At 33.4% G+C, this 25,096-nt stretch overlaps 1 protein-coding gene across 1 annotated transcript; it reads left to right on the forward strand.

Moving 5' to 3' along the window:
* Positions 1-23,848: 23,848 nt before the first annotated feature.
* Positions 23,849-24,863, forward strand: LOC139863981 (uncharacterized). Its single transcript, XM_071852575.1, has 2 exons — positions 23,849-24,152; positions 24,196-24,863. The coding sequence occupies exons 1-2, from the start codon at positions 23,849-23,851 to the stop codon at positions 24,861-24,863; spliced, it is 972 nt and encodes a 323-aa protein (XP_071708676.1).
* The last annotated feature ends 233 nt before the right edge of the window (positions 24,864-25,096 follow it).

The raw sequence follows: 25,096 nt of genomic DNA on the forward strand, positions 1-25,096 counted from the left end.
GTTGACGTTTTAAGCATGTTTATTCTCAGGTGATTATTAAGAGTTTCTGTTGTCGCATACTTAAATAAGGACGCGATTTGGAGTCCATGCTTGTATGATATTGTGTAAAAACTGCATTCAAGAAACTTATTTCGTTGTAACATATTTGTATTGTAAACCATTATGTAATGGTCGCGTGTAAACAGGATATTTTAGATTATCATTATTTGATAATCTACGTAAAGCTTTTTAAACCTTTATTGATGAAATAAAGGTTATGGTTTGTTTTAAAATGAATGCAGTCTTTGAAAAACGTCTCATATAGAGGTCAAAACCTCGCAACGAAATCAATTAATATGGAATGTTTTTAATCAATAAGAACGGGACATTTCAACATCCGTCTGACGTCATCCCGGTAACTTTACCGTGCTGGACGAATGGCAAGATTGAGAACCCGGATGACATGCACATAACCAGCGTCGTACAGCCAGTCATCATAACTATAACCGTGAAGAAACACTTGGAACAAAGTAGAAAGCGGAACCTTCCCGGCTAGACTGAGAGCACCGTGATGCCTTAACCGGAACCAACTTGCCGTCAGTACCGTCACGGTGTTCCATCCCGGTGCGAAGATATTCTCCCGGGACAAGCACGTTGTCCCTGAGAAAGTGCACTACCCCAAAGCAGACACTTCGTCCCGGAATAATCACTTGATAACGGAACAAACATGCAAGCAAGTTGCATGCCACATCAGCCCGCGAATCTAGGGAAGTTCGTTAGAATCTGTTATTCCCCATGAAAAGGACAGGTGCCACGTCACCCCTCGGGATTGACAAAGTTCATTACAACCATAAAAGGGACATGTGCCACGTCACCATTCCCTCCTAGACATCTATAAACATGTAAACAAGATCTTTCATTTGGAGAACACTGGATGCATTAATGTTAGGGTGCGTTTGATAAAACTGAATGATTTAGTGCTGAATGGTTCATAATCTGAATGGTTCAGAGCCTCTGAATAAAGTTTGCTCTGAATAAAAATAAGCTGTTTGATAATCATTTAGAACGAACGATATGAACCGAGTAAAACTACCTTATTAACATATTACATTAATAAAAAATTTAATATATTTGTTAGTTAAGTGATCAGGATATGATTTCACGACAATATTACAGAAAATTTAGACTCTTAATTGTTAAGAGAGTGTTTCTGCTCTGAATGGTTCAGAGCTTAATTCTGAACCATTCAGCACCATATGTCATTCAGAGGTCATAAACAAACGCACTGAATGCTGAACGGTTCAACGTTCGGTACTGAACCATTCCATTAAGAGGTAAACAAACACACCCTTACTCTGCCCAAATTAATTGCGATAACATTTACTCCAGCCATTAAACCAATTCCGGCCGGTGCTCCGATCATCGTCAGAAATAATCCTCACTCTTAGATATTATCTTATTCGATTCCGATCGAATAAGGTTAATTCAATCGATTGTTTTACGCCCTTGGAATCCAGATTCCAAATCAGGGTTTGCACAATTATTGGAGTTAAAACATTCGATCTACTATTTTTTCCAAATCAAGCACTGAAACCCGAAATCTATCGCACACTAAACGATTTTGGTTTGATAAAATGGCGCCACCTAAAGGTACGAACAACACAGTGAAACCAAGTAGCGAAACGAAAAGCAAAAAAGGTACGAACGACGACGTTCAACCACCTCTAAACAAAGGAAGCTCACCACCGGTGGAACCACCTCAACCTCAATAGCAATCAATCGCTCACATTCACTCCGATGAAGCGTCGGGAGACGAGATGAATGTCTCCGACGACGATGAGGATACACACGAGGGATCACCACTCGGTGGAGATAGGTTGAAGCTCGGAACTCTGGGTCTTAAAACTGGTGATTCAAACGGTATCGGATCCTCTCACAACGACATCGACATGATCACCAAAATGATCTCAGCCGATGTCGAGAAACAAGTAATAGAAAAGCTAAAGTCCATGCTGAATGATAACAATCTTGCAGAGAAGCAACAATCGCAAAGTTTAGACATCCTGAAAACTAGCCCAATGTTAAACATCGGTACGGCAAGCGAGGGTGTCACCAAGGCTGCCGCAAACGCATGGTTGACCGAGCTCCTCGTGCAGGCTGCGCTGCCAGCATACAAACACTCCTTGTCGCAACCTGTCGTCCAGAGAACCGCACTTGAGAATATGTTCACTTGATAACCGGTAATAAAGCAAAGCGACCGGTTGAGATGTCGGCAACTAGCCAAAAGCTCAGCGAACGGATCGCCGACTGTACACTCCCTTCTAACATCGTCATACCGGTCACTTTGGGGGTGTACAATGGCACTACTGACCCGGACGATTTCCTGCAAATATTTGAGGGTGCCATGAAAACCCAGTACTGGAGTGATTAGGTGGCGTGTCATCTCTTTTCGACTGTCCTACAGTAGGCTGCCAGGGAATGGTTCGCTAAGTTACCACCAAATGGAATCACATGCTTTGCAGACTTACGAGAAAAGTTTCTCATGCAATATCAGAACCTCCGCCGACACACGTATACACACGTGTATGCTCACGAAATCCCAATGTACCGGGGAGAGAAAATCGAAAGCTTCATCACAAGGTATATGCTGGAGTGTCAAAAAATACCAGGACTCCCGGAAACACAGCAGATTTCCGGATTCATAAAATGCCTGGATAAAGATACACACCCGTCGCTCGTCTCTGAACTTTGGTGGAACATCCCGAGTACTTTCGCAGATGCCGTAACGGTAGCAAGGCAATACCAACACTCTGGAAGGGAAAGTTAGGCCGAGTATCACCTGGACGAGAAGAAAAGAGAAGAGGAAAGAAGAAGCGACTGCAAGCACCGTCACGACAGCAGCAGGCGCAGCGAAAGCCATCACAAAGGACACAACAGTCACGGCAAAAGCCATGACAGCCATAGGCATGATAAGAGCAGTTAAAGACCATATGATAAGGGGTCCCTAATTGACAGCCTATCCAAAACACCAAGGGAAATACTGTTAACAGAACCCGTAAAGGCAAAGTGTACCCCTCCGGCACCACTGGAAAAACGTGACAGTCAAAAGTCAGACAAGTATTGTGAGTTTCACGAAGACAATGGCCCTGACACCAATGAATGCAAGGCGTTGATATGCGAAATCATCGCCAAAATCAAAGCAGGCAAACTCAATCACTTGTTGTCAGGACAGAAGTTCAAGAAGGCCGACCCCAACAAAACATTCAGCTGGAAGAAGGAAGACAGTAAGAAATGCGGCAAGATGAGCTCGACCCCTGGAGAGACGCGGCAATCACATTCCCTAGGTTACCGACACGATACGCTCGGGAAGAACCTGTGGTGATTGATGGCTTGATAGACGGCTTTCGTACCCAGGAAATGTACACTGACATCGGGAGTGAGGTTGATGTCTTGTATGCCCATTGCCTTTCCCAACTCCCAAAATATGTAGGTAGAAAAATGAGGCACTCCCACTCCATCATCTCTGGATTTGCGGGCTCTACTGAAGAACCCATAGGAAGACTCAAAGCAACGGTGACGGTAGGCACACAGCCTTACCTTCGCAGTGAAGTCATTGACTTTTATGTGGTTAAATCTGTGACTGCCACAAACGCAATCTTGGGGAGAAACTTTTTCAGAAAGTTTAGTGCCATAACCTCCACCGCTCATGGCTCGCTTAAATTTCCAACCCGGAAAGGTGTGGCTACAGTCGAAACCACCCGACAGTCTTTCTCGGTAAAAGGCAATACTCAAGTCACACGAAGAACACAAGCAAGTAAGACACCGCACATCTTGGAAGAAAAACGTGTGTCAGTGCTTAAACGGCTAAGTTACTTCCCCCCAGCATCATATTCTAACAGAAAGAGCCCAACTAACTCTTACAAAACCAAAAACGGGAGTTTTGGCTAGCACTATCAGCCGGGATGGGAAGAACAATTTATCGATAAACATGGAACAACTGAGCACCTTAGTCCGGCACCAAAACGTTCCAGGCCAGAAAGTCGTGAAAGCTCCAACCGGGATGGAACGCCCGCTAAGGGAAACAAAAGTGGCTAGATGCTACACTGAAATTTAGATGGATACCGTGACTAAAACTGATCACTTCAACTTACGGCTATCTTGATGTTTATGTCTTTCTTTTTCAATAAAGAATCTATGTATGTTTTTCATTTTCAGGAATGAATAAAAGCATTTTACTGTTTAAAATAATTTGTTTAGTACGTTATTTACAACCGATGTTCATGTATTAACAATCGGTTAGTGGCAGACGGATTCCGGCATCCACATAAGTCCTATGCTAGTTATTTTGTACCCTCTTAAGAGGTGATTGTCTAGCCCTCATCGGTACAAGTTTATACTGATAAACGGCCAATGATTAGATGGCATAAACACGCGTGACTGCATGGTGTACATGCCAAAACTAACATAAATGTAGTCTAGACCTACATATGAAGATATGAACTAGTTCAACTCAAGAAAAATTGACACAAAACACTTAAAATCAAAAATTTCATTAGCTATACATGATTCATTACAAGCTTCTCCAAAAAAATGCAACAATGCGCAGTACAACAAATTAAAAATTAAAATCCAAGAGCTGATGCACGGTTGTACCATCATTGGAACAAAGATCCCCAAAACTGCCAAATCGGATCTCCGACAAGGCCTATTAAGCAGCCTGACATTCCTGCGCGGCGGCTGCATTCACGTTCCCGATAATTTCCGAATGCAAGGGGACGGCACCGCTAATGTGATGTTTCTGCATCAACCTAACGGCATGGGTAAAGTTGGCTGCCCCAAAGCTATCTACATAAGCCTGGAAGGGTGCCTTCACAGTAGAAGAATTGATAGCTTTTTTCAAAATAGAAGGAAGACCACCCGTCAACCGCTTACACTCAGCAAGGGCTGCCTCGTTGGCAGAAACGGCAACATCAATCTCCTTGTCCTTCTCCTGCACCACCCGAACAAGTTCATCCTTGGCAACCCTCAGCTGGGCCTCCAAGCTATTAATGGCTTCTCGGGCTAAGGGTTCTGTGACAGTTCCTCACGAGCTGCTTTAAGCTGGTCTGCCACCTGTCTCTCCCGGTTCAAACAATGTAGAACAAGCATATTCATCGCCATGAGTGCCCGGGCTCGGACAACCTCAGATTCTTCTTGTGGGAGGACGGAGACCGCCTGAAGAAGGGACGAAGAAGACTCCCATTCTAAAATATTCTTGCAGCCGGGATAGTTAATATCCAGCTGAGAGAAGGAACGGATAAGATCATCCCCCACAGAGACGTTGAAATGCATATCATCAAAGCTTTCCAGGGTGAACTGGTCACCATCCCCATCCAAATCTATGGGCTCCGTTTTGGTTGTGCCGGCACCACCGGATGGCTTTGCAACAGCTGCAAAACAAATATTTCTAACGAAAGTTAGGCATGGGACAAGTAAAAACATTAAGGCATGAATGGTTTATCTAAACAAGACGGTTACCTTTTGTGATGACCCGGAGATTTTTGACTAATTTTAAACCAAACTCTCGATACGATTTTGTATTTTGACACAATAAGAAAAGTCTGTTAGGTTGAGTCTCAAAAATTTTGAACTGTTTCATATATGCATTTGACTTACGACCATTCTTGGCGATTCACGAACAATTAATTGTAAATAGTTATGTGTGTATATGTATATATATAAATGGAAATTGGAAAAATAATTTGAAACATTATATGTTGTTGTATTTAAAATTAATTATGTAAAATAAAATAAAAATAAGATATTATAATAATTATTATTTAAAGCATAACTATATATAAATACAGTATATTAAAAATAAATATTAAATGATTGTAATACTCGTTGGACATTTCGATTATTATTTAGAGAAGTTTAATTCGAACTTATGTGATTTTAAAATAAACGGTGATCCGAAAACGAGTTCTATAAATTTTAGGCTTACTAAAAATGTATTTAGGATCTAGTTATTAAATTTTAGCACTTTTTTATATTTTACTCAGAATCGAGCGGGACAGTTGATGTAATTTTTATTTAATAAATTAATGTTCGAATTTTATACCATAATGACCAAAATAAATAAATATAGTTAATTTAAAAAATTTGGAATTTTTCTGAGTATTTTTATCCACCACTAATTTGCAACGGAGTACGATATAGCATTCCCTGAAAAAGCGTCGGTAGAAGAGAACAAGAAGAGGCTGCTTTTGCTTTACTATACCTTGATCATTCAACTCACATGTTGCACTAAATTACTGTTTGTTACTTTAATTTATTTGTTTGATTGTTTTGCCGTAACCCCACTCCAACTTAATATGTCTAATTGTTTTATTTTTCTTTGAAAGCAAACTAATCATATCATCCTTTTACTGTTTTTGATGGATTGTTAACATCCTATATATACATAGAGATATGTGTCCAGGATATCGATATACACATAGCAAAGATACAATAATAGACACTTTTATATTATTAAATGAAACACCTTTACATTGCATCTTTACAGTATGCACACACTTACATACACCCTTACACAAACACAAGCATCACCACCTTCACCACACCCATTCGTCAACCTCACCATGAACAACCCTATCTTCCCTGCTTAAACAATCAAGAAAACTATCTTCGACTGCTACAATATGAGGAAACCCGTCACCACCTTATACATTCTACTTTTAACAACCATCGAAAACCATCTTGCTATATAACAACCCTCACTTTTCGACTTCTAAATTTACTAATTTGACCCTAAGGTTTACTACCTGATTGTACGTACTTATTGTTTAAGGGTTGATATATATACAATTTAATTAACATAGACCGAATAATTACACACTTAAATAAATAATATGATTATAGTAAATATAAGTTATATTATATTAACATATATATTGTAACATAATTTTATAAAGTATATAAAATATAATACTTTTACTACATAGTAAATGTAATATATAATTAATTATATAATAAATGCAACTATATAAAAGTGTAATAATATTTATAAAACTAATAAAATAATAAAGTAATATTATAATTAATTTAAAAATAATATTTATTAATAATATATATATAAATAATGAATATATTAATATTTTTATATTAAATTTGTATTTAATAATTAACTAAAAAAATAGTTGATAAAAGTTTTTAGAAAAACATAGATCAAGTACTTGAAAAAAAAGTAAATAAAAAATATTAAAACTAGATCTAGATCTACTTTTAATAAACAAATAAAAAGATAAAAATACTTTTTCTTATTTTAATTTGTAACATGCCAAAATGACTAGACATATATACTTTTTATTTTTTTAAACACCACTTGTAAATTAATTAGGAATTCTTTTTATTTTTTTATTCTTTACCCATATTTTTACAACTATAAATACAAGGCTCTAGTTACAAATTTTTGCACACTTTTGAATATTTCCTTCTCTAAAACTTGAAGAAATTTTGAGGTAAATTTTCTCTCCATTTTTCTTATTTATTTTAATTTTTTCGATCGAAACTAGTAACACAAACAAATTTTTTTTTTAAATAATCTATAAGATAATTAAATAAAAACTTTACATGAAAATTATCAACACGAATATTGTGATTTACAAAAATTATTTTTATAGATTAAGAAGTCGATTTGATACTTTAAAAATTTATTTTGTGTTATTGGTTCTAGCCGCTAGGAAATTTTAATTTTAATAAATATATAATGAATTTATAAATTGTAAATTTGTACATGATTATTAATTATAAATGTAACTAAATATTATAGAAGCCCTGTTATAAATTTACAAATTGGATTCATAATTATTTTGAATTTTAAACGAATTATTGAATATAAATATATATATATATATATATATATATATATATATATATATATATATATATATATATATATATATATATATATATATATATATATATATATATATATATATATATATATATATATATATATATATATATATATATAGGCGATGTATATATATATATATATATATATATATATATATATATATATATATATATATATATATATATATTAATTAGATAAAAATCAAGAAAATATTTTTAAAGGTTTCCTAATCTTAATGTGATGTAACACTGATAAAAAATAATTTATATAAATTTTATATATATTAAAATTGAAATTATAATTTATTTATTATTATAATCTATTCAAAAAGTAAGAAAATACTAATAATTCGAAAATAATTTTTTTATATATAGAAACTGATCAAAAGTCATAATATTAATATTATAACATAAAACATATTATTATATATTTTTTATATCAATAGAATATTTATTTTTATATTTTTGTTTCGGTAATTGTATAAAGGTGTACAAAAATCAAAATTTATTAATATAAACACTTATAAATTATAAAACTAATTTATACAAAGTATAATAGACTTATAATAATTTACAAAGTCGAAACTTCAATTTATATAGTAAATTATATATTTATTTACTAATTAATCATATTCGAAACTATTAATAACCAATTTAATTCTATAAATTGAATAAAATATATTTCTACAGAAGTATTCCATCAAAACTTATTTTTATATCATATTAAAGTGATAACAAAATTTTATATGATTTATATACATGTAGAAATATTTTATTTGAATTAAAACTTTTCGAGTTACATGAAAATATTGAATAAATCACTTTAATTATTAAAAATTGTCATAAACAGGTTTTATACTTAAAAAATATCTAATAACATTCTATAATACTTCTAATGACTTATATGAACTTTTGGAATATTATTTACATTTATTTATAGTTTATATGTTTAATAAAATAAATTTAATATATAATACATATATAATATAAGTATTAATCAGATATTATTATTAGTAAATAATAAATATCAAACCTAATCTAATACTTATATATTTATATATCTAATTTCTTGTTTACTTAAACTCGTAACAATTTTAATATAAGATTAATCTTTTTAAACTTAATTAATAATAATACATTATTATAAATAACTTATATATATTCAAACTATCATGATATATTTACTGTATAAGTAAATTATATCAATGTGTCGTATATCTATACACACATAACGTGAAGGTTATACTCTAAAGATAACGTACAAAGACTACAAACATCTCCACTACTTGTGGCCTAGGGTGATCCTTGTTACTATTATGGGACGCTTGTGGATCTCGAATGCCAAAACTTAGATTCTGGTCAAGAGATCCTGGGCCGCTCGGTAACAATAGATCATTCGAGTGACTTGCATGTTAGTAACGAATTTTGGGTGAGATTGTACAACATCTTTGTGAAGGATTATAACCCGAACATACTAAAACTAGAAATTTACTATAAGTGGAAGCTTTCCATAAATAGTACGTTTCCAAAAATAGAAACTTTTGAGAAATAGGAACTTTTCTTAAAAACCATCACTGTTAATATATTTGCTATATTAATAAACCTACTTTATGTCAGTTAGACATTTACTGAACGAACGTTATATCTCTAGGTTGATATCCCGGTCATTTACTTGTTTTACTTTCCTCTCTTGCGTGGAATACTTCAACTGCTATTTAAGGTGATTTTCATAGCCCCACTTTTACTGTTTATTAAACTGTTTATAAGCTTTTAGGGAGAGACACATGCTTGCTTTACAACTATTTTACGTTTAGACACAAGTACTCAAATATTATTATGCTGTCATGCTTTGATTCATGCAAATCCTCACTGTAATATCGTCAATTGCTGCGTATAAAAGGCAAACTTAATTATTGTGAATGTGACGACCCGTCCTAATCCATCAGGATGAATACATTACATTTTGTTATATCGCGAGGTACTTGACCTCTATATGATACAATTTTACAAACATTGCATTCGTTTTTAAAAGACAAACTTTCATTACATCGAAAGTTAACGGCATGCTTACCATTTCATAATATATCCACTATAATTGACTTAATAATATTCTTGATGAACTCAACGACTCGAATGCAATGTCTTTTGAAATATGTCATGAACGACTCCAAGTAATATCTCTAAAATGAGCAAATGCACAGCGGAAGCCCTGAGAATAAACATGCTTTCAAGTGTCAACCAAAAAGTTGGTGAGTTCATTAGTTTATCATAAATATTCATTTCCATCATTTTAATAGACCACAAGATTTTCATTTCTCATAAATATACGTCCCATGCATAGAGACAAAAATCATTCATATGTATTGAACACCTGGTAACCGACCTTAACAAGATGCATATAGAATATCCCCATCATTCCGGGACACCCATCGGACATGATAAAATTAAAGTACTAAAGCATTCCAAATTCCAGAATGGGGCTTGTTGGGCCCAATAGATCTATCTTTAGGATTCGCGTCAATTAGGGGGTCTGTTCCCTAATTCTTAGGCTACTAAGCTAAAAGCGGCATATTGGCTTCGATCCATTCAACCATATAATGTAGTTTCAATTACTTGTGTCTATTTCGTAAAACGGTTATAAAAATAGCGCATGTATTCTCAGTCCCAAAAATATATATTGCAAAAGCATTTAAAAAGGGAGCAAATGAAACTCACTATACTGTATTTCGTAGTAAAAATACATATGACGTCACTGAATAAGTGCAAGGTTGGCCTCAGATTCACGAACCTATATCATTTATATATACATTAACACATATATTCGTAATCGAACGAATTTATATATTATTACTGTTATACTTGTTATTTAAAAGATTTATGTATTCCATTAATAACTTACATATATTTATTTTATATATCTTACTTATTATAAAAATAATGATAGAGTTATGTTATATGTATTAGATATATTTTTATGTAACTAATATTTATTTGGTTAAATTAATACTAATAAATACGAAGTCGTAATATCTTTATAATAATAATATCAGTAGTTATAATAATAATAATACCCATTTAAATAATAATAATAATAATAATAATAATAATAATAATAATAATAATAATAATAGAAATTAAAAAGTTGCAATTTCTTTATAATGATAATAAAAATGTTATTAATAATAATACTTATAATAATAATACTAATAATCTTATTTCTAATATTGGTAATAATACTAATTACCTAACAACGATCAATAATAAATAATAATAATATTAATAACAACAATAATAATAAGAGTATTAGTAATAACTACCTCAAAGGAGTAGCCTTAAAAATAAAAGAATGCCCGAGTCCGGGTTTGAACCCGCGAAGTCCCGCTAACCCAATATGTCCTTAACCACTCCTCTGATCACGCTTTTTTTTTTATAACTACGATTTAGATTAATGAAACCCATTTTTTTTCTTCTGTTTCTACTTCTTCTTCTTCTTCTTCATGTCATCACCATCTTCATTTCATCTTCTTTTAACATTACAGGATCTTCGATTATCATTATCTTTATTACATCAACGTTGGTTATTTTATGTACTTCATACGATATTATTATTATGTTCATCATCATCGTATTCATCATCTCACGTAACCATCATCATCACGTCACAGCTCAATCCTCTTCCTCCCTTATTTATTCGTACGGAAGCACATAAGATTATAATCATCTTCTTTTGATTACAATCATCATCGATATTTAAACATCATCATCCATCATATTCGTCCCAACCGTAAATAGCGAAGTAATACAGTAAACGAAATAGATTAACACTTGCATGTGTTTTGGCTTATTTATATTGGGTCTTGGCCTATTAATACCAACGGTTCACGGCCCAATTTTACACAAGCCCATATAGCAAACTATGGCCCAGTAGTTCAATCCGATCCAAATATGAATACCTTAATATATGTTAGGTTTCGATCGGCCAAAACAAAAATAGAAAAAGAAAAAAATACGTATACAATCGTCAATATCTCGTCATCTTCCATTATCAAAAAAAAAATCATCATTACCACAACAATCATTGTCGACACCTTTGTTTACCATCATCTTCTTTCTTGTTAATATATCCTAGATAAAAATAGAATTGATCGAGAAATGTATCAGTTTCATTGAAGATATTTGCCCTTCGGTTTCGTATGATAAAAGCCAGAAACAAAGAAACGTAGCAGTAGAAGGAAGTGGGTCTTTGGCTTTGAGGTAGAACCAAAATATTTGTAGCAACGTTCAAGAATCAAGGGATGATGAAGTGGTGGTGTTTATGATCGGGTTTGATTAAAACAGAAGGACACACGTAGCAGCAAAGGCTGCTGCTCGAGCAGCTGGCCAAATCAGGAACTCGATTCAAGTAATAGCATGATTATACGAAGAACTATGCAGCAACAGTGGTTCTAACGTTGGTAATTTGAAAGGTGGCATGGTGGTGATGGTTTATTCATGAATGAAACAAGGAATTGGTGATGGTTATAATCGAGTATCAAAAGGAAACCGTAAGTAGTAATAATTTGCAACGGTTTTGTTTGGGTTGGGTTTCGTACAGGGAGTTGAGCAGAAGCACCCAACCTTGTTGTTTGATCGTGGTTCTCTAATGGTAATAGATGGGTGTTTTGTGGTGATGATGGCGGTTGTATATGTGTGCTTATCATTTGTATGTATTATATAGATTGAGATAATGGCTATAAAAGTGATGAATGTGTCGACATTAAGAATCGAGCAGGAGAAGAAGACAGAAGAAAGAAACAAGAATAAATAAAGCATGATCACAATGGGTAACAGAATTTGTTATTATCTGTTGTGCTTTCATTCCCACATACAAGAATAGAAGCAAGAAAATATAAACACTGTTCTTGATTGATAATAAAATTCATAATTATCGGATTCTCTATTAATGATTAAAAAACATAAATATATTAATTATTAATATTAATAATAATTTGTATTATTTATATATTAATATTAATAATGATATCTATAATAATATTAATAATAATGATGCTCAAGTGGGTTGTATGATTGTGTGAATCTTGTTTATCACTATCACTTATTGTTTGTTACGTCATAATGCACCAATATTTGTTGTACAAGTTCTTTTGTTGTCATTTATAACAATGCATTATTTTTAGTGCATTATATTCAGAACGTTCAGAATGTTTGTATATCGTTCTACATAAATTTGAAATCCTTTAGGGAAATATGTGAAAATAATAGATAGATGGGTTGATAGATTCTTTTAATTAGTGGGTTAAATGGATGTAGAAAGTAAAACAACAAATATAACAACACAATTACTAGTAGATATCTTAATTCAAATCACGGGTACCAGAAATATATATATAATAATATAAATAATATAGTAATAATAAGCGTGTGTTTAAGTTAGCCACTGCCTTTCACGGATTAAATTTCGTTCCCCGTTGTTAATCAGTGGTAGATAAAAATACATAGAAAAATTCTATATTTTTAAATTATTATATATATTTAAAATATATATGTATCTATTTACAAATAGTTGTTCGTGAATCATCGGGAACAATCGAAGGTCAATTGAATATATGAAACAGTTCAAAATTTTTGAGACTTAACCTAACAGACTTTTCTTATCGTGTCGGAAACATATAAAGATTAAAGTTTAAATTTGGTCGGAAATTCCCGGGTCATCACAGTACCTACCCGTTAAAGAAATTTCGTCCCGAAATTTAATCGAGGTCATCATGGCTAACTATAAAATGTTTTCATGACAAATATGAGTTTATAAATAGAGTTTTATCATTTTTGAGTAATATAGATAAAACAATTTGATTACGCAAGAGTATAAGTGAAGCTATCGTAAGAGAGTGAAATGAGTAATTGTATATTCGTTTTAACCGATGACGTAGTTACGATTGATTTTCGGAATTCATGGGATTTAAAGAAAATCTTCGTAATAAGATTTGGATCTTCGACGATTAAGGAAATCAGGATCTCCTTTGATTAAATGCAATAACCTGTTTCGATTTCTCTATCGGATTTTTTTTTCACTATAAATCCACCCCCTTTGTTTCCTTATTTTCCACAACTCACACCTTCTATTCTTTCTCCCTTGATTCATACTTTAAAGCATTCTTTAATATGCTCCATCCCGTTCTGATCCTTGATATACTCTTAACTTTCATATCTGTCATTCTTCTCTTTCATCTACCACCGGAGGATTTTATTTACTTTTACTATTACTTTGGGGTTATAGTGTTTTTAATTCTCCCGTGCCTTTACGTGGCAATACGTATTGATATGCACGGTTTGTAATTTATGTGTTGTTGTCTAGCTTTATATTTTTTTTATATCCAAGAGTTCCATACTTTTGTCTCTTCTTCCCGACTTCAAGTCAAGCGGATAATGGTCTAGAATTCGTAGGTATGGATTTTGAAATGAACATAATTAATGTTCTAAGAAGGGAATTGAAATGGCACGATCTTGATTTGTCAAATTACCAGAATATCCGAAAAGATAGAACTATCAAGAAGATATTTTCTTAATATGTTTAGAAATTGGGTAGAATGTAAGAGTCGTGTAAATGGTACATGATGACGGTATGTTCTGTGAATCATTATGTTCCATTAGAAGCTCAGCATGACTTACTGTAATATAATCACGTTGATCAAGTGTCATTATATTATACTAACTCATGCTTCAGTTCCCAACATTACTTCAAAAACATTCATATTTTAAATTCGAATTTTTCAGAATTTAGAAACTAACACAGTTTCTTTTATGTTGTAACGTGGATATTGCGAAGAGATAAATGATTTCAGATAAGAATAGTTAGGAATATATCTTCAGGAATATCGAAGATATTTATAATGAAAGATACGATGATATCTTAGAATTTCTAATATCGATGGATGATGATGAAGATTTGTCTGTAAAGGTTTAGAATAAGGAGTAATGTGTTTGCTAACGATTTTAGCAGACACTGAATCATTTGGATCCTTTGAAGGGAGGTTTAGTCTTTGTGATTTGTCCACAGCCTCCTTCATGGTCTGCTCAGTCCGTTTTACAGTTCCAAATCTTCTCTTTTCCTCAGCTTTACCAACACACTATTCTTTATCATCAAACTTTTGACTGTTAAGGTCGTTTACAGTTTTTGCTGCTTCATTAGTAATTTTCCAATTACGGAGAACTAGTTCGTAGTTTGGGATGTTTTTCAGAAATTTCACATTCGAAGTCTGTAAGTCTTGAAGGTAGACGTTATATGTATACATATAACTGTTGGCGTAAAATTGCTGCGAATTTCAAAATACTGATTGCTGATTCCCAGTAGTGGGTATGACAATTATTGTTACAAGTTGTAGATGAGTACTTGATAAAGTTTCAATGAATAAGCATTGTGATTTTTTGGAGAGGCTTAAAGATCAAAGAAGTTGTTTATAAGTTTACTGCTAATGTGGCGAGATATGAAAGGTTCTCCAGTAACAATGATGAAGGGGTAATCGTTATAATAAGGCTTATTCATATGAACAAATGAAGATGATTTGCTGAAGCTGTGATAAAACTGTCTATTTTGAAAAGAGATTAGAAAGTTATTTTAGCTAATAAATGCCAATGGGTTTGACACGGATACGTGTTAAACTATGACTTTGGTTTCGAGGGTTTTTCAGGTACAAGACTGTGAGTAACATGTGGTTGGATCATCATCTCGAGTGTCTTCAAGAATTTCGAAGGGTTTGAACACAGATTGTAATTGTTAATATATATATATATATATATATATGATATTCCTGGATTTTGAATGATACAAATATTTTTCTGGGTTTTATGAATAGAAATGATGTTCTAGTACAGTTTTGAAATCAAAGTATGTTTTTGAAAGATGTAAGAATCTAAGAGTGATGATACCGGTTATATCTTGAATTGAATTCTGAGATTTCAAAATCAGAATATGTAATTAGATTTGAATGAGTATGGTTGTTTTGATTTTTATAAAAGAAGGTGTATTGTTGTGAAAGTAGGGAGTATAGTTGATGATTGTTGAATCATAATCGAAGAACGTAACATATTAATTGTGAATTTAAATATCTCTAGGGTATTACCTACCCGTTAAAAAAATTTTTTTTTTCACAAGTAATATTTTGTACCAGAGAATTTTATTACAATCTTTATGAAAATATATGTATATTTTCTTCAGATTTAATACAGATTTAATGATTTAATATCATATTAAGCTCATTTGGTTTCTGGCTTAAATTAAAAATGAATAATCTCTAAAACATTAGAGATTACAAAATCTTCACAGAGTATTTCACTACTGTGATCAATACTTCATTATTTATTCTTATAGATATTTCCTTAGTGAATCATGCTGATGCTCGTAGAACTCTTGCTAACTTCGCAAGCTACGAATGTTGTTTTCCAGTAAGTTTCGGGTACATCGAAGATGAAAGTGTAAAATCAAACATGTTATTGAATGATACACTTAGTTTATTATGAAACCGAATTCATTGAATTGAAATAGAGGTTGTAGTTAACGATGGTTAGGTTGGTAACAGAGGATGTACATCATAGCATATTAGTAATATGAATTTAACCGAGTAGTATCTACCCTTTTTCAATTCATACTTAATAGTTTAGTACGAAAAGATTTATTATAGTTTCAAAATTCATATATATAAAATATATATATAAATTCTTCAGAAAGAATGAGTTAATACTTCATAACTCGTTAATACAATATACTCGTTGTTGATCAGTGATGATGTCCATGGCGATTCTTGAACTGGCGGAGCTTGTGATATTATAGGTACTGCTAGTGCTGATGATGCTGACAGTACTGATGGTGCTGGTGGTGCTGACGATATTGTTGGTGCTGATGATACTGCCGGTAACTGCTGGTGATGCTTGTATAACAAGTCTAGCTTGTAAATCGCTCACCATTCTTGTCAGTGTTTCGATTCTTCTCTCTATTATCTCTATCCATTCTACTCATCTGATTTTCAATTAGAACTAGGAATAGTAATCTCTAAAACTTTTAGAAACTACATATCCTCTGCAGAATATTTCTTCAATGAAGTGATAATTTAATACTTCATTGTTGTTGTTGGTACTCCTTGGTATCTACGGTGCGTATGATGTTGATATCCGAGGTACAGATTGTGATGTTGAGGCGTATGATGCGAATGTGATTGTTGGTTACGGTAATGATACTGTTGGTGTTGATGATGGTGATCCTGGTTATGCTACTGTGCTGCTACTGGTGTTTGTAATCTTTGCACCATATTCTCCAAAGCTACTACCCGAGTGCGAAGCTCATTGACTTCTTCTATTATACTGGGATGATCGGTGGTTCGGACGATCGAATAGATAAGATTTAGAATATGGAATAGTATATAATCGTGACGAGATACTCTGGAAATGAGAGAGAAAAGGGTGTTTCGAACAGGTTCACCGATAAGTGCTTCAGGTTCATCGCCAAGAGGTGAATGTGGTGGATGGAAGGGATCACCTTCTTCTTGTCTCCAATGGTTAAGTAGATTATGAACCCATAAGATGATTTGGGGATGGCTGATTGGTTGACCCATTCTGGTCTCACTGCTTTCGAAGCTCGAGTGAACTCCATTTCCGAATTCGAGGGACTTGAACTAGTGGCGAGTTCCATTTCGTACGATTGAATAAAGGGTTTTTCGATATGAAATGATTTTCGGATATCGGATGATATTGTAGTTGCATAGAATACCTATACATAGTACAGAAAATCCCGTAAATTATGGAGGGAATTAAGGAAACGTGCCAGATAAAGTCTATAGTAACAGATACGCCAAGATACGGATTAGCAGATACGCTAATATATGAACTTGTCAATACACTATTCATGCAATCAATGCAGTAAGATGTGTCTAGACTAAGAATGATAAGCAGGTAATTTCATAAGGATGATAAGCAGATGATTTCCAACTAGAGATGATAAGCAAAACTTTTGACATGCAGACACGGTCGAAGTCCAGACTTATTAATGCATCCTAACAACTACTAGTTAGACATACTAATGCAAGACCTGGTTTGCTAAGACCACCGCTCTGATACCACATGTGACGACCCGTCCTAATCCATCAGGACGAATACATTACATTTGGTTACATCGCGAGGTACTTGACCTCTATATGATACAATTTTACAAACATTGCATTCGTTTTTAAAAGACAAACTTTCATTACATCGAAAGTTAACGGCATGCATACCATTTCATAATATATCCACTATAATTGACTTAATAATAATCTTGATGAACTCAACGACTCGAATGCAACTTCTTTTGAAATATGTCATGAACGACTCCAAGTAATATCTCTAAAATGAGCAAATGCACAGCGGAAGATTTCTTTCAAACCTGAGAATAAACATGCTTTCAAGTGTCAACCAAAAGGTTGGTGAGTTCATTAGTTTATCATAAATATTCATTTCCATCATTTTAATAGACCACAAGATTTTCATTTCTCATAAATATACGTCCCATGCATAGAGACAAAAATCATTCATATGGATTGAACACCTGGTAACCGACCTTAACAAGATGCATATAGAATATCCCAATCATTCTGAGACACCCATCAGACATGATAAAATCGAAGTACTAAAGCATTTCAAATTCCAGAATGGGGCTTGTTGGGCCCAATAGATCTATCTTTAGGATTCGCGTCAATTAGGGGGTCTGTTCCCTAATTCTTAGGCTACCAAGCTAAAAGGGGCATATTCGGCTTCGATCCATTCAACCATATAGTATAGTTTCAATTACTTGTGTCTATTTGGTAAAATAGTTATAAAAATAGCGCATGTATTCTCAGTCCTAAGAATATATATTGCAAAAGCATTTAAAAATGGAGCAAATGAAACTCACTATACTGTATTTTGTAGTAAAAATACATATGACGTCACTGAACAAGAGCAGGGTTGGCCTTGGATTCACGAACCTATATCATTTATATATACATTAACACATATACTCGTAATTGAACGAATTTATATATTATTACTGTTATACTTGTTATTTAAAAGATTTATGTATTCCATTAATAATTTACATATATTTATTTTATATATCTTATTATAAAAATAATGATAGAGTTATGTTATATGTATTAGATATATTTTTATGTAACTAATATTTATTTGGTTAAATTAATACTAATAAATACGAAGTCGTAATATCTTTATAATAATAATATCAGTAGTTATAATAATAATAATACCCATTTAAAAAATAATAATAATAATAATAGAAATTAAAAAGTTGTAATTTCTTTATAATGATAATAATAATGTTATTAAGAATAATACTTATAATAATAGTACTAATAATCTTATTTCTAATATTGGTAATAATACTAATTACCTAACATAGATCAATAATAAATAATAATATCAATAACAATAATAATAATAATAATAGTATTAGTAATAACTACCTCAAAGGAGTAGCCTTAAAAATAAAAGAATGCCCAAGTCCGGGTTTGAACCCGCGACGTCCCATTAACCCAATATGTCCTTAACCACTCCTCTGATCACGCTTTTTTTTATTATAACTAGGATTTAGATTAATGAAACCCATTTTTTTCCTGTTTCTACTTCTTCTTCTTCATGTCATCACCATCTTCATTTCATCTTCTTTTAACATTACAGGATCTTCGATTATCATTATCTTTATTACATCAACATTGGTTATTTTATGTACTTCATACGGTATTATTATTATGTTCATCATTATCGTATTCATCATCTCACGTAACCATCATCATCACGTCACAGCTCAATCCTCTTCCTCCCTTATTTATTCGTACGGAAGCACATAAGATTATAATCATCTTCTTTTGATTACAATCATCATCGATATTTAAACATCATCATCCTTCATATTCGTCCCAACCGTAAATAGCGAAGTAATACAGTAAACGAAATAGATTAACACTTGCATGTGTTTTGGCTTATTTATGTTGGGTCTTGGCCTATTAATACCAAAGGTTCACGGCCCAATTTTACACAAGCCTATATAGCAAACTATGGCCCAGTAGTTCAGTCCGATCCAAAGGTGAATACCTTAATATCTGTTAGGTTTCAATCGGCCAAAACAAAACCAGAAAAAGAAAAAAATACGTATGCAATCAACAATATCTCGTCATCTTCCATTATTAAAAAAAAAATCATCATTACCACAACAATCATTGTCGACACCTTTGTTTACCATCATCTTCTTTCTTGTTAATATATCCTAGATAAAAATAGAATTGATCGAGAAGTGTATCAGTTTCATTGAAGATATTTGCCCTTCGGTTTTGTATGATAGAAGTCAGAAACAAAGAAACGTAGCAGTAGAAGGAAGTGGGTCTTTGGCTTTGAGGTAGAACCAAAATATTTGTAGCAAGAACGTTTAAGAATCAATGGATTTTGAAGTGGTGGTGTTTGTAATCGGGTTTGATTAAAACAGATGGACACACGCAGTAGCAAAGGCTGCTGCTCGAGCAGCTGGCCAAATCAGGAACTCGATTCAAGTAATAGCATGATCATACGAAGAACTATGCAGCAACAGTGGTTCTAACGGTGGTGATTTAAAAGGTGGCATGGTGGTGATGGTTTATTCATGAATGAAACAAGGAATTGGTGATGGTTATAATCGAGTATCAAAAGGAAACTGTAAGTAGTAATAATTTACAACAGCTTTGTTTGGGTTGGGTTTCATACAGGGAGTTGAGCAGAAGCACCCAACCTTGGTGTTTGATCATGGTTCTCTAATTGTAATAGATGGGTGTTTTGTGGTGATGATGGCGGTTGTATGTGTGTGCTTATCATTTGTATGTATTATATAGATTGAGATAATGGCTATAAAAGTAATGAATGTGTCGACATTAAGAATCGAGCAGGAGAAGAAGACAGAAGAAAGAAACAAGAATAAATAAAGCATGATCACAATGGGTAACAGAATTTGTTGTTATCTGTTTTGCTTTAATTCCCACATACAAGAATAGAAGCAAGAAAATATAAATATTGTTCTTGATTGATAATAAAATTCGTAATTATCGGATTCTCTATTAATGGTTAAAAAATATAAATATATTAACTATTAATATTAATAATAATTTGTATTATTTGTATATTAATATTAATAATGATATCTATAATAATATTAATAATAATGATGCTCAAGTGGATTGTATGATTGTGTGAATCTTGTTTATCACTATCATTTATTGTTTGTTACATCATAGTGCACCAATATTTGTTGTACAAGTTCTTTTGTTGTCATTTATAACAATGCGTTATTGTTAGTGCATTATATTCAGAATGTTCTGAATGTTTGTATATCGTTCTACATAAATTTGAATTCCTTTAGGGAAATCTGTGAAAATAATAGATAGATGGGTTGATAGATTCTTTTAATTAGTGGGTTGAATGGGCGTAGAAATTAAAACCACAAATATAACAACATAATTACTAGTAGATATCTTAATTCAAATCACGGGTACCAGAAATTTATATATAATAATATAAATAATATAATAATAATAAGCGTGTGTTTAAGTTAGCCGCTGCCTTTCACGGATTAAATTTCGTTCCCCGTTGTCAATCAGTGGTGGATAAAAGTACATAGAAAAATTCCATATTTTTAATTTATTATATATATTTAAAATATATATGTATCTATTTACAAATAGTTGTTCGTGAATTGTCGGGAACAATTAAGGTCAATTGAATATATGAAACAGTTCAAAATTTTTGAGACTTAACCTAACAGACTTTTCTTATCGCGTCGGAAACATATAAAGATTAAAGTTTAAATTTGGTCGGAAATTCCCGGGTCATCACAATGAATAGGCCTATTGAGAGTAACGTCTCTAACCATTCGACCGTTGGTCTTTGGTTACATAATAATGATTCAACGACACTGAATAACAAGGTGTCATGTGGTAACTTTTGATTAGTCGCGATATTACAAACTTCAGCAACACTTTTAGATTGATATGTTTGGTATCAATCAACTTTAAACTAAATTTTGTGGTCTAATGCATATTATATAAACCTATGAATTTCACTCAACCTTTTTGGTTGACACTTTAAGTATGTTTTGTCTCAGGTGACGAATACGATGATTGTCATGACTGCTACTTGATGAATTGAATCCTGCTACATGGAGTCTTCATTTCATTACATTTACTTTGCATTAAGACTATTATTATTATTTCAGTTTGAATTTGATGTAAAAACTTTTAATGCTTCCGCTGTTTTATTAATGAATGTTTTATTCAAAACGTCTCATATAGAGTCATTCTCGTTTATACAACTATGTTATGATATAAATGGTCACAAATACCCCTGGCCCTATTTCAGGGTGTGACAGAGTGGTATCAGAGCAGTTTTGCTATAGAGAACCAGGATTGCATTTTATGTGTGCCTTATGTGTTAGCTAGGGTACTTTAGCAAACTTTAGGACTATAGCCTTTCCTGCCTTAGTTGTAATTGCCTATCTCTTATTATCTTGCTATCTGTTATCTATACTTTTACCTCTTGCCTTACGTCTTCCTTAGAAAGCTTGTAACCTTCCTTCTTTCATTTTTTTAGAATGACTAGCATGAACCCTATCATCATTACTGACACCGAGGAATATGATTTTGAGAGATCTGTCCACACACCTAGTTACCCTCCTATTTCACCACCGCCATCACCTACTTACACCCCTGCTACACCACCCGTTTCTCCAACTTATACTCCAGCTACCCCACCTTTCTCACCTAAGGACGAGTCTTCTCCGGAAAATGAAGCTTATGATGGTGACACCAAGAATGACGTTTTGGACTCGAAATATGAGGGAGAGGTAGAAGAGATTATCGAGGAAAAGGAGGAGGAAGAGGAACCCTCTGAAGATGAACTCGAATCTCCCATTATTACCAAAACACCTTCACCAAAAAGGAAGGATCCTGAGACACCTGCTGCGAATATTTCTAGTTCTTCCAAACAGCCTAAAACTTCTGAGTTCACTAACACTGAATACGACAACACTACTATCCGGTGTGATATTATGAACCTACAAATGCATGTCGACAACATGAAGAAGTCATCTCATGAACAATGGGTAAAGATGGAAAAACGTCAAGACTATCTTAACAGTGATGTAAAGAGAGTCTATGATATGTTCTCCCAAATGGTTACTAGGCAAGACAAGAGGATTGCAGAGGTCGAGAAATCTATAATGTATCTTGTGAGCTACTTCAAGGATCAACACAAAACCTCCACTTCAAAGAAAGACTGATAATTCTTAGGATTTTCGTTTCGTCCGTTATTTCTATTTCATCTATGTAAAGGCATTGCCTACTGTACTTCTCATCTCCTTTGTATAATAAGGATGATTTATCCATTCGTTATTAATAACAAGTTAAGTGGTTGTTTTTATATTTTGACTTATCCTGCCTTAGCCACATGTGTGTGATTATGTGATGATTATTGATTATAAGTACAAATTATATTGCACCATAACTCTTAAACTAATACTATAATTATGTATTGAAGAACAATGGCTGGGGAACAACAACCAAGTAACGACACCAACTCTCCTAACGTTACTCTCACAAATGCACAATTTCGACAACTCCTTACTGCCGCTCAAGGCAACAACAATAATCAAAACAACAACAACGGAAATCGAAACCCTTCGAACTCATGCTCACATAAAGAATTTATGAATTGTAAGCCACCAAGCTATAAAGGGACCGAAGGACCAATTAAACTAAATCGTTGGTTCGAAAAGATGGAATATGTGTTTCGTCTGAGTAATTGCGGTGAAGCTGACAAGGTCAAGTATGCTACTAGAAATCTATCTGGTGGAGCTCTAACTTGGTGGACTGCTTATGCTGGTATAGTTTGATGGACTGATGCCCTAGCCATACCCTAGGAAACATTAAAAACCATGCTGGCTGGCAAGTATTGTCCCAGGAATCAAGTTCAGAAATTTGAAGTCGAATTTTGGGAGTTGAGAATGAAAATTCTTGAAGTTGAGGAATACAACAACCGATTTCTGGAGCTAGCTGCTCTATGCCTTAGTATGGTTACTCCTGAGAGTAAGAAGATTAAAAAGTATATCATCGGTTTTCCTCCTCAAATCCAGGGGAATGTTATAGCTGCTGGTAAAGAATCTATTGAGGCTACGATGTTAATGAACCAAAACCTGGTTATGGCTGCAAGAAGAAATGCCAAGGAAAAAATAAACCGAAGTGAAGACTACTGATATTAAAAGAAAGTTTGAGCCTACTCAAGGTTCAAGTCAGAATTCAAGCAAAAAGATTGGTGATACTACAAAAAGTGGTTATGTTGGAACAAAACCGCAATGTAAACGCCGTAATAAACATCATCATGGGTTGTGCACTGCTAAGTGCGGAAGGTGTAAGAGGATTGGTCACTTGACCGAGAATTGTAGAGTTACTCCGCCTACTAAAAATACAACTCCAACCGTGCCTACTTGTTTCGGTTATGGGGAAAAGGGGCATTACAGGAACAACTGTCCTAAGAACAAGACTGCCACAACTGATACTGCTAAGGGAAGAGCTTTCATCATGACCGTTGAAGAAGCTAGGAACGACGATGACATCATCACTGGTACGTTTCTTGTCAACAACTGCTATGCTTCTATTTTATTCAATACTGGTGCTGATAGAAGCTATGTGTCTATTGAATTCTGTACCTTATTTGACGAGAAACCTCAAACCTTAGACACTAAGTGTCTTGTAGAAATGGCCAACGGGAAATTTGTAAAAGTTGACCGAATCTACAAGGAATGTAATCTGACTCTAGCCAATAAAACCTTCAAGGTTGACTTAATGCCTGTTAAACTAGGAAGCTTTGATGTAGTCTTAGGGATGGATTGGTTATCCCCGATGAAAGGGGGTATCCAATGTTTTGATAAGACAATTAATATTCCTCTCTAAACTGGTGAAACTCTAGTCATCTAAGGAGACAAGGGTGGTTCCAAACTTAATCTTATCTCATGCATCAAAACCTGAAAGTACCTTATGAAAGGATGTCAAGCCATTTTGGCTCACATAAAAGAAGTCAAGCCAGATGAACGGCGTATTGAAGACGTTCTTGTTGTTAAAGACTTTCCTGAAGTTTTTCCTGATGAACTCCCTGTTCATCCAACACAAAGACAAGTTGAGTTTCA

The sequence above is a fragment of the Rutidosis leptorrhynchoides genome, chromosome 8, assembly GCF_046630445.1.
Source record: "Rutidosis leptorrhynchoides isolate AG116_Rl617_1_P2 chromosome 8, CSIRO_AGI_Rlap_v1, whole genome shotgun sequence".
Classification (NCBI taxonomy): Eukaryota; Viridiplantae; Streptophyta; class Magnoliopsida; order Asterales; family Asteraceae; genus Rutidosis; species Rutidosis leptorrhynchoides.

Coding starts and splice junctions, on each gene's coding strand:
- LOC139863981 (XM_071852575.1), top strand. CDS start 23,849: ATGCTGGCTGGCAAGTATTGTCCCAGGAATCAAGTTCAGAAATTTGAA. Junction 24,153..24,195: donor CAAGGAAAAAATAAACCGAA/GTGAAGACTACT, acceptor AGCCTACTCAAG/GTTCAAGTCAGAATTCAAGC.